We start from the raw sequence: 15161 nt of genomic DNA on the forward strand, positions 1-15161 counted from the left end.
TATTAATTTTTCGTCTCACAAGGGTATTTTGGTCATTTTTCTCAAAAATCTTAAAACTGGCTAAAACGTAATGTACAAGTACAAAACACACAATTCATATTCAAAATGAGTTTAAAAGTCTAAAATCTTCATTTAAAACGAAATTATGGTTATTTGAATATAATAAGAAAATAAAAGAAATATTAAGTAAAATATTCTATTTTCTTATAAAACAATATTTATAGAGTTATACGTGAATAATTTTTATAACGTAAAAGCTAAATAAATTTATACATACTTAAATACAGTAAGCCAAAATATTTAATTTAATTTACAATAACAAGAGTGCCCCCGAATAAACAAAAGTAAAGAGGACTTTGAACCTACGGTTTGGAAAATGCAGATCCCACTGTAGTCCTCGATGAGATCAGCTATCTACAGTCTATATTGAACCTGAAATGGGTGGAAAGGAGGGTGGTGAGATTATAAAATCTCAATGAGTAAACAAACATCATCCTAAACATCTAGAGTTGAGTACATGGAGACAATAAAGTAAATCATCATAAACTGTGTTATAGCATTAGAACACATTTTATTCGAAACACGTAAAGAGGCTTATGAATCTCATAAAAATCTAGGCTTGTGCCATAAATCCATTCTCGGGGACACCTTGGCCGAGGCATCCTACCGAGACCGCCAAGGCTATTAAAATTCACATTTCACATAAATCATGTTTTTGTTTTGAAAACATAGCCGTTCCTTGGCGTTGGCTGAGTTCCCCCTCACGTGGTGGTTTAGCGTGAAGTGAACCCTAAACTTTACCTCAGGAGATACCCTACGCGCCTCTCCGTTCGAGGTAAGAATATAATGGGGTTTACCGTGCCCCTCTAAAAGGCTGGTCCACAGAAACCCCCTACTGCAGTGATTAATTAATATATAATCCACCATATAATAAAACTCAATAACATGATATGGCAATTTTGTAATTCGTAGTTTTTCAAGGTAACCAAACAATTCGCATTTCAATACAATTGCCAACTAGCCAATCATGCTCGATTTATCATAAGCCAGTTAATTTAAACAATCAAATTGCCACAATTAACAGTCTCCGTGTACTCTATTTTTCAAAATCACTATTAATTTCAAAACAATTTATAATTTAATTTCATTGAAACTCATTTATTCATAAAACATGAAAATTTATCTTTTTAAATTTCTTTTTCCATAGAATTCATGAAAGCATCTAAAAACCACCCTAGATAATTAAAATGACAGTAAGTTTACTCACAATGTCTAGAATGCAGACTTTCGAAGCACTCTGTCTACTGGTCCTCGGATGCAATTTCCTTGCCTTTATCGGAGGACTCACCACCTTGACACAATACAAAATCGAGAGTTTCACCAAGTTGGTACTAAATCAAAATTAAACTAATTTAGACTACCAATGCATGATATGGAATGCAAAAATGCACTGGTAACTATCTAAACCCGGTATTGGCCTAATTCGTCTTATCACCCGATTAAATTCCTAACGGGTCCGTTTAAACTCCAATTTAATTCTTTTCAGTTTCTATACCTCAATTGCACCCAAATTAACTTAATGTCCCTCAGTGTGGTGCAAATTATCAGTCCCAACAGCAAATTACGAAAATACCCCTAGTGGGTAAAAATTCGTATTTTTGCTCTGAAAATTCCCATTATTTTTCTAGGCTCATAATTCATCATTCCTTAACCAATTCTCCTAGAATAAAATCAAACTCATCCTCACTCACTACATGGTAAATTCAGCCATTAATGGTTGGGGGAGAAAATAAATTCTTTTCTTGTTGTTTTGTTTCTAAATATGCTAAACTAACTAAAAACACTAACATAAATTAAAATCAAATAAATCCAACAACTTTCTCTCTCCTAACCCATTTTTCCAGAATTTAATTCATCATGAAAACATGTAATTTAATCATGGAAAATAAAGAGAAATGCTTGGGAATAAGAAAACTCAAGCTTAATAGAAAAAACTCACCTTTTTCACTTAATTTCCTTGAAAATTCACACTTTTTCTTTGATTTTCTCTCTCTAGGGTTTTGTTTTTGTTTTCTCTCTCTTCTTGCTGGTTTGGCCGGCCATGGGGTGGAAGATGGGCTGATTTTGTGCCTTTTAAAAAGGAAAAAAATAAATTAATAAAGGCATGACACATGGCATCATGTCATTGGCCCGTTTTTAAAATTTTAAAAATTTAAACATTTTATCTCCACCACATGTTTAGTCAAGGGTCAAAGATGAAGACAAGGAAGACCATGTGCTGGAAAAAATATCCTGGTGGTGGAAAATTACAATTTTGCCCCTGAGGTGGTAAAATTACCATTTTACCCCTATACTCCAAATTATACCGAAATTAAAATTTTTCACTTCTAAACCTCAAATCATACTTCAATAAGTCAAATTATACTCTAATAAGTCAAATGGGGTCAAAAAATCTTTTCTAAAATTCCCATTTTGTCCCCAGGTGGCAAATGACCATTTTGCCCCTAGTTAGTGAAAATTCTGATTTGACTCCAAATTGATCCTCAAACTCCAAATTACCATTTTAAGTCATCCATGAACTATGAAACTCTTAATCTCACCTTAAAATTCCTATTTGATCTAGTTCGAGGATTAAATAAACTTTGTTGTACCTCTAGGTACAATACCGACTTTTGTAAATTTTTCGGGACTCTCCTAGCATGCAATCATGCTATCATCACATGTATGTCATGAATAGTATTTTATAAGGTCGGGCTTTACATGAGCCTACTAATTGTAATTTCCTTAGCAATTTCCTTGTTGACTATTAAGCTAATACATTGACGATGAAGGGTCTAAATAGAAGCATAATAATTTCCTTATGCTTTTGATAGAAAGCATGGACCAAATTAAAGACATAAAATATAACAAAACAAACCATTTTTATTAATTATTTTCTAAGAAATAGTATGTAAACATATAGTCCTTGGTCCTACTCATAGTCAAAGTTGTCATTTAGTTTTTTGGTTATGTGAACCGACTGGGGGTACAAAGGTATCACAATTTCAAAAGAGGAAATTATGGGAAATGACCTTCATATTAAGGTGACTTCAAAAATAATCGTCTCTATAATTTTAACTGTTTTTAGCCAATTTTTGGCATGACTTGACAAGAATACCCTTCAATCCAATTAATCCAAATGAAAACGCATCTCAGTTTCTTTCTTTCTACTCTTCCGTCATTCAACTTAAAATTTCAAAATTAAATCTCGATTTAGATTTAGATATCCCTCCGTCCAGCTCTCCAACGCCATCGAGGTCTATATCAATAGTCAAATTTCTCACGATCCCAAAGTACAAAGATGACATCAAGGTATTTGTTATGGGTTCTTGCGTTTATTTAGGGTTATTCATAGAATGAAAAAGTTGATGGGTAAATTATGTAAGTTTTGAAACTTAAATCTGGCTGGGGGTAGCGAAATCAATCAGTTTATAGGCGATGCATGAATATTTCTTAGGCATTAAGTCACTGGATATTAAGGTGTGTGACTGGATATTAGGAATCGTTACCTGTTTTTTTAGCATTAGGTGTCTGAATATTTGTTGAGCATTGTATGAGTTTTTTATAGGCATTACATGACTGAATATTTGTTAGCATTGCGTGACAGGCGTTACGTGACTGAATATTTGTTGAGCATTGTGTGACCTTTGTAGGCATTGTGTGACTTTAGCTACCTAATGCTGAAGGTGATTCTCTACTGATTATCTACAATAACCTAATAAGCTCTAATATAATTCTTGAAGTTTATATATAATTTCAAACTTGTATAGTAGCAATAGTATTAGATTTTGGTTGGTCTACCATGATGCCTAAATTTAAAAAAAAAAAAGGAAGAGAAAAGAGGTAACATTAAAATCCTTGTTGATTAGTGAAAAAGAGAGAAAACCTTTAAGCTACTTTTTATTAAGAATTTCTTGAAAAATGATGTTTGGCCTGGCTTTTGCTTTTAAGAGGTAGATAAGATGAAAGTGCAGGCCGAACAGGTACTTAATAACCAATTCAACCCCCCTTCATTGCACTGATATGGCTATAAAAAACGAAGAGTCAACTTTCATGCCTATAAATAAAGGGAACCATTAACCATTTGAATCAAATTCAATTATCTTAATCAATCTCAGATGATTGAAAAATGATGTCCAGAGATCCAAGAGTCGAGAAGGGGAAAGAGGCAGCCTCTAAAGAGGAGGAGGTGCCTTTGAGTGTGAGAGACCAGTTGCACATATTCTTGAGTGTGAGGGACTAGTTGCACATATTCCAACAGGAGATGCAAGTCCTCATCGACAACCTGATGCAAAGGACTTTTGACCTGGAGGCTGCCATCTTGAGCAACGAAAAGATTCTTGCCGAGATAGAGTTCAAAATAGATGAACTTATGAAGAAATGAACTACAGTTCATTTTTTTTGTATCATCTCCTTGTATTTTCGGGGGGGTCTTTTTAATAAAATTTGAATAAATTTTATAGTAATTTTTATTTTCATTTAGCACATATTTTGTTGAGTTATTTTGTTCGTTTAAGTTATATTATGCTGTATAACTTCGGGAGTAGATGTTAGGCATTAGGTGACCTATTATTAGGTATTGGGAGAGTGGGTTATACACGGTGCGTGAATTGTGCAATGCATATCTTCTGTTGAGACATTGCGTGAGTGGTTTGTATGTATATGGAATAGAGTACCTATGGTGACGTGTTGTTATGTATTGCGTGACGTTGGGCCAGTACATGATTGTTTAAGTTGGCATAACGTGAGTGGATATTAGGCATCGATTAACTTATTATTAGGTATTGCGAGATTGGTGGTGCATGACTTGTGTAATTTACCTCTTGTTTAGAGGCTTATTATTCATTGAGTGACTTATTCTTAGGTGTTACGAGCCTGGTGGTGCGTGACTGACTTGTGCAATTCATGTGTTGCTTTAAGGCTTTTGTTCAGTAGTTTTTTAGGCAGTGCGTAACTGATTTTTATATATTGCGTTACTTGTTGTAGCGAGAGTGGTGGCGCGTGACTTGTGCAATTCATGTGTTGTTTTGAGGATTTTGTTCAATAGGTTTTTAGGCTTGCGTGACTGGTTTTTATATATTGTGTTACTTGTTGTAGCGTGAGTGGTGGCGCGTGACTTGTGTAATTCATGTGTTGTTTAAAGGCTTTTGTTCAGTAGTTTTTTAGGGTTGCGTGATTGATTTTTATATATTGTGTTACCTGTTGTTATGTATTGCGAGAGTGGTTGCACGTGACTTGTGCAATTCATGTGTTGTTTAGAGGTTTTTGTTCAGTAGTTTTTTAAGATTGCGTTACTGGTTTTTATGTATTACGTGACCTGTTGTTATATATTGCGAGAGCGGTGGCGCATGACTTGTGCAATTCGCCTCTTGTTTAGGGGCGTTTGTTCACTAGTTATTAGGCATTGTATTAATGTGTATTAAACATTGCAACACTTAATTTCTGTTAAATTCCTGCGGTCGGCCAAATGTGACTTAGGCATTGCATAAGTGGTTTCTATGCATTGAAGGCCTATTTTTGATAAATTGACTGATCGTGACACTTATTTTTTGTTAAATTTCAACAACCTGCCAAATGTGAAGCTTATGATTACATACGGTGGTCATTGGGTCGATGACACTTACAAGGGTGGTGAGACACGAGTGAGGGGTGTTGGGAGTGATTTGTCATTTTCGAGACTAGTGAAGCTGGTTAAAGAGGTTGTTGGGGTCAACTCACATAATAATGAAATTGAGCTACATGCATCGCTCAGCCATGCCGTAGGGGTTTCGCACGCAGTTATTAGGGATGATGAAGATGTAGCGAGTATTTTGCGAGATGAGAGGGCAGTTGTTGTGTTTGTACAGTTAAGGCAGGAAATGCAAACAATATTCCACATGAGCACGGTATCCAACATAGTAATCAACAAGAACAGAATGTTTATTATTCTGACATACCACACCATGCATTTCCTAACAAACAACCATGGCAATCACGTTTGATGTATCCTCATGAGTTTCAGTAGCCCGGCGCACACATGAGGTGTTTGCAAATGATGTCTGCACAATTTTGATCGGAATGTGCATCGAACGAAATACTCGGTACTTTGCAACAAACACAACTGTTGCTCAGAAATGCATTGGGTCCATTGTCATTAGCAAACGTCACTATGATGGTTGTGAGTGATGACGATGCATCTGATCAGATTGAAGATGATGGTCCATTGTCACAACTGTGTCACACATTCCCACCATGGCATGTCACAAACTCTAAACCATGCTGTGTCACAACTATGTCACACATTTCTGCACAATTTCGATCGGAATGTGCATCGAATGAAATACTCAATACTTTGCAACAAACACAACTGTTTCTCAGAAATGCATTGGGTCCATTGTCATTAGCAAACGACACTGTGATGGTTGTGAGTGATGACGATGCGTCTGATCAAATTGAAGATGGTCCATTGTCACAACTGTGTCACACATTCCCACCATGGCGTGTCACAAACTCTAAACCATGCTGTGTCACACATTCCAACCATGTCGTGTCACAAACTCTAAACCCTACCATGTCATAGCCTTGCCACACATGCCCACCATGTAGTGTCACACATTCCCAACATGCCGTTTCACAAACTCTAAACCCTACCCTGCCACAACTGTCTCACATATGGCCTGTTGTAGAAGGACCATTTCTTGCTTTGGATTCACATCTTTCTCCTTTCAATTCACCACCGTATCATGGATTTTTGGTTTCACATCGTTCTCCAAGCTTTCGATTCATCACGACCAATTCCTCATTTGGTTTAATATCACTCTTCTCCTATTATCTGAATGTCATATCCAAAATCTCTAAAAAATCATCTCATACAATATTATTTTGTTTTGCACAAGCTTCGTAAAAAAAAATGGATGTTTTTAAGGAAAATAATTATATGTGTTTGTAGTTGGACGATAATTCATAAAATGGCTCAAAAAAGATAGCTCATTATGGACATTTTTGTTCCAAAATTTATTATTTTAGCTAAAAATAATTAAAATTATCTGAAGGGTTATTTACAAAAGCACGTTATTTTTAAGAGTTAAAAAAAATTTCCCTAATAATAATGTTGGAATTGTTTTTTTTTTTTTTATCTTCACTTTTTAGACATAGCACAAGCTTTTTTTTTAGTGTTGTAATAACACAAGGTTTTCTTTCATCATTTTAGACATAATAGACGTGCCAAATGTTGCCGCAAAGAATCATCCTCTATGTATCAAAGGATAATATATAATTATATTGAGATTTTTATAATATATAAAAAAAGTTAAACAGGGGCAATTTTTTTAATATTCTATATGGAATGGCCCAAGTGTAGAGAAAAGGAAGGTTGTACGGACGAATGGGGACCAAAATGCTGCATACTGTCATCCTGTGATAGGTTCTACTTTTTGTATTATCAATATCTGTTTTTTATTCTTTTTGCTTTGTACTTTATTAACTCTAACTATAATTACTTTAATATATAGCGTGGAACTGGAAGCTAGCATATGCTTCTTTAAACTTTTCAAAGGATTGTATTCGAACCTAATGGTCCATATTTTATTGTTTTGTAATAAACTAATAATATATACTCAACCTCGGACCTTATTAAAATCAACCATTAAAAAAAAGTGTAAAACGTTTTAATTTAACGCTTATGTAAATAAATCTTTTTTCATTTTAAAAGATCTCAAAATAATAATATATGGGCCAGAAATTTAGTAGTGTAATTATTTTAGGTAGAAGGATCCACATAGATGGGTGTAAAATTATTTGAGTTTTTACATTTTCATATCTATTTAGACTTTTAATTTTCATTATGTTAATCTAATGGTTAGATTTCATGTTCTATTTAGGTAAATCATGCATACCAAATTTCAAACTAATTAATAATGCCCAATTATTTGTTTAATTTATATAGTATTAACTATTTGTTATTCTGGGTGGTACGTCGAGTGAAAGCTTTAGAACGAAGGTTTAAATTCTCAGGTCTATTTATAATGGCAATAGATTCTAATTGGCATTAAGTGTATTCTCACAATAAATCAATGCATGATACTATGTTTTTCATTAAAAATATCAAAATAATAATCGAACATGAAAATATAAAAAGACACGCCGGTGTGTGAGTGAATCTTCTTTGTACATTCCATGGTTCAATCTCTGTTTACATTCGATGGTTCAAATACAATCTCTTGAAAATTTTAAAGAACCATCTGCTGGCTTCCAATACTGAAAAAATAAGCAAAGCGATCACGAGCCCTGCAATATCTGGATCCTTGCTGTATATATATATATCATGAGCTGGTCTTATAGTCCACCACGCATAATATAAGGATCGGGTTAGAAGTACCATTAGTACTTCAGCCAGAATCGCGATAACACTACTACCAGTAGCAAGTTGGAGTATGGCAATGGTAAGAGAGAATGACATAAAAGCCAAACAAAAGAGACTCCCGAAGAAATTTAAAAAGGTATTCACATCCATAACTGAATTGCTAACCCTAGTGCCATTGGGATCGTTGCCTTGCCAAACACCGCCCGGTGGACTGAGTAGGGATTCAAAAGTGGCTGTTATAATCAGTGCTAACGCTACTAGGAATGCATTCATACTCTCAACCGACATGTTCATGATTGGCCCCAATGCTCGAATTGCTGCTTTCTCGGGAAATGTGATCCTTGATCTAAACTTCTCGTGTAAGGGTTCAGCTTTAGGATTAGGTTTGAATAAAGCACTCAAACCAGCAGAACCTTCCGCATCGTGTAGAATCTTCAAACTGATTTCTTTGTCTTCAATTACACCATCCCTTTGGCGCCTAAGGACGTTTAAAGCAGTCAAATTTTCTGAATTAACCGCCTTCGTATCCACCATACAATCTAATAACAGCCTGATCATCTAAACAAATATATCAACCAAAGCCAAGATTTATTGACATGTATAATGTATAATATTGTTGATAACGAAAATGATATGTTAAATATTATTACCTTGGGTTGAATATGGGAAGCGGCTAAATGTAACACCGTGTTGCCATCTGTATCTTTTGCATTCAATAGGTGCTTTCTTGAAACTTTGCCGTAGAGATGAGTCCTTTCAAGCCACCGCACAAGGATTTCAAGAGCTTCAAATCTATGTTTTTCTGCTGCAATATGTAAGGCAGTCTTCTTTTGAATTGTTACATCTTCGATGCATGCCGGACAATCTTTGAGAAATTGAGCCAAAAGTTCAAGGTTCTCGTTCTCAACCACGTAGTGAAAAGCAGTGTAGCCCTGCTTCCCTTTTACGCGAACAAGATCTTTGTCAACGTCCAGGAGACGAAAAACCGTCGACGTTTGCCCTTGTTGCAAGGCAAGGTGAATGGGGCTAAAGCCGCCTTGGTTCAGCTTCCTAGCAAATGATGGCTTTAAGTACATGATCGCTATTGCAAAATCAGCATGGCCCCTCTCTGCAGCTACGTGTAGTGGAGTATCAGCAAATTCTGCATCATCATAGCGCCTCAAGACATCTGCATCTTCCCCAATACTGTTATACAATTCATCGATATCTCCTGCTTCAGCAGCCCTTCTCAACCTTTCCATCGCCATATGATTGACCGATAAGGATTCTTGAGAGTAGATAAAAGAAAGTTTGGTTTCTTACAGTGAAACAAGGAAATGTGTGGCAAAAGAGAAAGAGATAGGGAAAGGGTTCAGCTAATATGTATATTTATGTCACATATAGAATGTGTACATGTGTACATACACATTTAAATTACATTAGACTCCTTATTGCCGTGCACATTGAGAGGTTCTGTTTTTTCTCACTAGTTGCCTGGTATATTTTCATTTTTTATCCCCTATTTCTTGCTGTCCTTTAGTTGAGTTGCTTTTGTTTGAAAAAATTGTGAGAAATGACCATTTTGATAACTTGATTTCAAAAATAACACTTAAAATTAAATTAATTATTTTTAGTCATATTTAATCATGACTTGACAAAAATACCATTGAAACCATTTTAAATAAATTAAACTATTTATCACAATTTCCTCATATTCATTTATGCTTCGGATTTCTCTCGCTCACCATCTAGCTATATCTAATTTTATTAATTTTTCTCTTCAGCATCCGTTTGTTATACTCTCGATTTTTCTCTCTTGCACTTTCAGAACTCCAAGTAATGGTTTTAATGTACTTGCGATGGGTGGTCATTTGAGAAATTTGATTTTCAAGTGTTTTGCATGAAATTAAAATGGTAGAAATAATCACAGATGTTTGAAATAGCTTTTAATTGGATCAATTCGGAGCATAGACACTAATAAACTAAAGAATTTGAAATTTATAAATCTAGAGTTTTAAAGGAAAATTTTTCAATTTTTAACCGAAGCAGGTGCTTTATATATGGAAAATTGTGTTTTGATTTAAGAAAATATGTTAGAAATATTTTAATCGGTGCCAAATCGTAAAAAAAAAAACAAAAAGAAATGAAGAAAGTTGAGAGGATTTGAAATTTTAGTTCACAAGTAGCAACAGCATTTTAGGCATTAAATGTAACAAAATTTTTTCAAACATAACGTGTAACAATAATATTTTTTTTAACATGATATGTAGCAACGATATTTTTTAAACATAATGTGTAATAGTAACAGTTTTTTTCAACTTAACTTGTAACATGTTTTTGTGTATGGCGTGTAATAATAATATTTTTTTTCAGCATGGCATGTAACAACTTTTTTTAACCATGGTATGTAATATGTTTTTGTACATGGCGTGTAATAATATTTTTTCAATATGGCATATAACATCATGTGCACTTGAATATGAGGAGGTTTCATTGAGGGTGATTTTGTTCAAATTAGCTAAAAATAGTTAAAATTATAAAAAAAGTTATTTTTAAAAATATCTTATCTTTGAAGGTTATTTTTTAAAACGTCCCTTTTGGTTTTGTTTTTGTGCAGTTGCTAGGGTTGGGGAATTGTTTATTTGACAAGGCTTTTTGCTCCCCTTGTCATTGTTGTACAACTTTCTCTTGCTATCCCAAAAAAAAAAGTACTTTAGACTCCTAAATTATCATTTTGCTATATTATACTCCCTCAAGTGATTGGGGAGAACACCACAAAAGCTTGTTCTTGAATGGATGAAATATTGCTGATGACGAGCCTTTAGTTAAGATGAAAACAAGTTGTGATTAAGAGCGAAAATGAAAAATCTGAAAAAAATGATTGTGGACAAGATCTCGAACAAAATAATAAAAAGCAATAGCAGAGTCAGGATTTCGCTTTTGAGAGGCAAAAACAATCTTTATAAAAGAATCATATTAGAAGTTCAATGTTAAAAAAAAAAAACATAAAGTAACTTATATGGAAAAAATAGTTAAAATACCTGGAAAGTCCCTGCTTGAGCAGCCCCCCTCAACCTTGCTTCCAATGTCAGAGGACTGATTACTCAAAATACTGTAAAGGACAGATAAAGATGAAAGCGTAGGTTAATTTTAGAAGGTAAAGAAGTGCTCAATGATGAAGGTATTAGACTATTAGGTAGTCCAAAAGAGAACTTTAATCGTTATAAAGGGATTATCTTCTGGTTTAGTAGGATGGCAGGAAGAGCGAAACTTGGATGAAGTTTGAAATAACTAGTAATTATTACCATGGACGGAATCTTTATGCAGGAGAGGTCACTGATCATAGCCAGTTGCCAAGTTTTCTTGCTTTACAAATTATAAAATTTGGATCAGAGGACGAAGACCTTATAGCTCAGCCTCACTCCTACCTAATACCATAATAGTACTAATTGTAATTTCCTTAGCAATTTCCTTGTTGACTATTAAGCTAATACCTTAACGATGAAGGGTCTAAAGAGAATAAGCATAATAATTTCCTTATGCTTTTGACAGAAAGAATGGACCAAATTAAAGACATAAAATATAACAGAACAAACAAACTTTTGTTATTATTTTCTAAGAAAAAGTATGTAAACATGTAGTCCTTGGTCCTACTCCTAGTCAAAGTTGTCATTTAGTTTTTTGGTTATGTGAACCGACTGGGGGTCCAAAGGTATCACAATTTCCAAGAGGATCATCGTGTGCTTTGTCTTGTTGACTCCTCTCTCCTCTATGAATTTGTTTATTTTGAAATTAAACAAATAGCCATGGACTGTTTTTACTTTTTATATTTATTCTTAATTTCATTTCTTTTATTTTATGAAGTTGATTGTTCCTTACGTTGGGGGAATTTTAAGACTCTCGCAATATTTTGGTGAAGTCCCAAAAATGTTATCTCACCTTAAGAATTTATTTATAAAATTATCACTACAATATTCAAACAAAATTCCATCCTTTTTAAGGCACTTTTATTTATTCTCTATTTTTCTTATCATTTTCTAATTACGTATTATATAAATAACACGGGAATAACACCAAGTTGTACAAAATTAGAGAATTTAATGGAACAAATAGATATATCTCATTGGAAATTTTTCAAGAAATTCTTTTATTTTTTTTTTACTTATTTGAGTTCAAAATTTAAGGTTTAGGGTTAAGTTTCAAGAAATTTTAAAATCGAACACAAGTAAAACACCCATATTAGAAAAACTATTATTTTATCAGCTTATTACTGGGCTTGAGATTAACTCAGCCTTAATTTTTCTTGAAAATCTAACTCATGCTTCTAAGGAAAATTAAATTTCATCTACCAGTGCCCAACCATTTAAGCTAAAGCTTAAGTACAAGATTTCCTACAAGTTACTTAGACTTCGATTATTTGATATTTTTACTATTTATTTTTTTATTTTTTGTATATAAAAGTAAAAAATTAAAAAATAAAATACAAGTTTATATTTGATGCACTTTGTGTATAGTTTTTTTATATAATGTTATGTCATCAAATGATGTCAAATCATTATAAAAATTAATAAATTTATATTTAATGTATTGATAGTATATAGAAGCTATACACTATAAGCTTACTAAATGTTGTCACCTCGTTAATGAGGTAGAACTAAAAATTTTTAGAGATTTAAAATTAAATATTAATAATTTTCTTTAAAAAAGTAAATAAAAATAAAAAAATTCCTTTTTTCTCTCTTTTACTCCCTCACAATCTTGCTGTCCTCTTTCTACTCTCTCCAACTTCATCATCTTCTTTTCCTCTTCTTCTTCAATTAAAATTAGGTTTGGCAAAATTTGGACTTAGCAAAATTGTGCAACAGATAATTAAATATTTTAAGGTAATTTTTACTTGGGGACTTTAGTGATATATTTTTTAAATGATTTCTACGTATTTTAATTCTTATTCTTTCAACAAAAACCGAAAATACTCTTACCAAATTCCTCAATCTTTTAGGGTTTCAATAATTTCTCTCTCTTAGAGTTTCGATGCGGTGTTTTGCTACGAATTCCTATTCTTTCAAAAAAAACCCAAAATCCCCACCAAATTTTTCAATCTCTCTTTAAGGGTTTCAGTGATTTCTCTTTCTTTGGGTTTTAAAAAAATTATTTTGGATGCCTGAGGAAGAAAAGAAAATAACCTAAAAATGTGAAAGGGATTTTCGAGAAAAAAGTGATAATATTTTATTTTTTATATAATTAAAGATAAATACAATTTTTTCTCTCTCTTCAACTCCCTCCATCATCTTCTTCTACTCTTCTTGGTCCATTAAGAGCAGGTTTGGGATTATTTTTTCACCCTTATTGTCGATTGTGAGTTGCATTTGTACACCATTGAATTACAAGTGCTCAATCTCACATCTGTTCTATTGGTCAGTTGTAGCATTCCTTTTACATCAATCTCTGCCTGAACAGGAATAGCTAAACTAACAGATATCTACATTTTGGTAGGTCATATAGTTTATTAAAATTTGTTAATTCTGGAAATTCTTGAACATAAAACCTTTTTTACTTTGAACTTTGTGCTATAAGCAAAGCAAATAATATTGTTGAATAGTCAAGCCAACTAGTTAGGGAATATAAATATTAATTTATAAATTTTAGTCACAAAGGAAAGTAATTTGTAAGAGGATATCAAATGACCCAAATCTGAAATTTCAATATGAAAACTTCTAGGTGGAAAGGAGAGAATTATATCGCATCGTAATCTTAAACTTAATGTAAAAATCAGTTTAAAAAGATATCATTATAGTCAATAAGTAAAAGTTAATTACTTCAAAACTTTTGATTATCTAAATATTACTGAAGTTGCACAATTTTGTTAAATATTATTCAAGATAAAATTAATGAAAAAATCAAAGAAATCAACAAAACATATAGTGATAAACTTGAACCTTGAACCTAAGGGTTACAAAACATCCTTCTAACTATTACAACAAAGCCAAGCAAAGTTTCATCGTAGATAACTGTCATTTTGTATTTGAATATTTGACTATTTGCTAAAAAAAAAAAAGAAAGAAAGTTTAAATCCCTCTTCTTCTTTATTTAAAAAAAATAAAAGGGAAAACAAAACTTTGCAACTTTTGGCAATCGGTTATTTTTAGGCCTTTTTCTTTTATCTGGCCAAAAAAAAAAAGGATTTTAAAGAGCACTTGATAAGCTTCTGCTTTTTCAAATTGCACAATGATTTTTTTTAATTTTTAATTAAGAAATCCAGGTTTTTTTTTTGGAAAGAGAATCTAGGTTTTTAGTTGATAATGTATTTTTTTCAATTCATATTAATGTGTAAAATGTTTTAAGATTTTAATTATTCAGAAATTATTATATGCTACATTTAATTTAACGGTTCAGAGTCTATAAACGAACAGAAGCAAAAAAATATCTCAACACACCCAGTCGCCTGATTAGAAGTCAGACGCCTTGTCCATTAGGCCATGAGAGCTTCAACACAAGACATAAATCTGATAAAAACAGATATTCTAAATCTATTGTTACAAAATACCTGAAAATGAGTAAGGTCTTGAACGAATACTCAAGTTGTTGGACTTCAAATTAACCTGTTAATTTCCCACCTTTTCGCCTAGTTTGAGTTCATTTTACCTTGTTCATTTGTCACTAGAACCAGTGGGCAAATTAGGACATTTCAAAGCAAGGAAAATTATTTTGTAGTTTCAATCATTTTGAATTCCAATCATTCAAGTTCTATATTCAAATTATTCGATTTTAAATCATTTAAATTCGATCAATTCAGATTAAATCA

The 15161-nt window shown here is 32.8% G+C and overlaps 1 protein-coding gene and 1 long non-coding RNA gene across 3 annotated transcripts; both read right to left on the reverse strand.

Annotated features, from left to right (window-relative positions):
- Positions 1-238: 238 nt before the first annotated feature.
- LOC148760324 (uncharacterized) lies at positions 239-2095 on the reverse strand. Its single transcript, XR_016028812.1, has 3 exons — positions 2000-2095; positions 1268-1351; positions 239-432 (listed from the first exon to the last, which is right to left on the reverse strand). It is a non-coding gene; the product is annotated as an uncharacterized LOC148760324 (long non-coding RNA).
- A 6047-nt stretch (positions 2096-8142) lies between these two features.
- Positions 8143-11796, reverse strand: LOC18586611 (ankyrin repeat-containing protein BDA1-like). Of its 2 annotated transcripts, none has more exons than XM_088810663.1 (4): positions 11665-11796; positions 11401-11471; positions 9031-9647; positions 8143-8938 (listed from the first exon to the last, which is right to left on the reverse strand). In XM_088810663.1, exons 3-4 carry the CDS (start codon positions 9625-9627, stop codon positions 8210-8212), a joined length of 1326 nt encoding a protein of 441 aa, XP_088666789.1. In that variant the 5' UTR covers positions 9628-9647; positions 11401-11471; positions 11665-11796; the 3' UTR covers positions 8143-8209. The 2 variants fall into 2 exon arrangements, with proteins under 2 accessions (XP_088666789.1, XP_088666790.1); XM_088810664.1 differs by having other exon boundaries at positions 8144-8938; positions 9031-9613.
- Positions 11797-15161: the final 3365 nt, after the last annotated feature.

Source organism: Theobroma cacao, chromosome 10 (genome assembly GCF_053813885.1).
Source record: "Theobroma cacao isolate CCN51 chromosome 10, ASM5381388v1, whole genome shotgun sequence".
Taxonomy (NCBI): Eukaryota; Viridiplantae; Streptophyta; class Magnoliopsida; order Malvales; family Malvaceae; genus Theobroma; species Theobroma cacao.

Excerpts from the sequence above, each read along its gene's own strand:
- LOC18586611 (XM_088810663.1), bottom strand. The coding sequence starts at position 9,627 with ATGGCGATGGAAAGGTTGAGAAGGGCTGCTGAAGCAGGAGATATCGAT. Across the intron at positions 8,939-9,030 it reads CTTCCCATATTCAACCCAAG|ATGATCAGGCTGTTATTAGA; the intron begins GTAATAATATTT and ends ATATTTGTTTAG.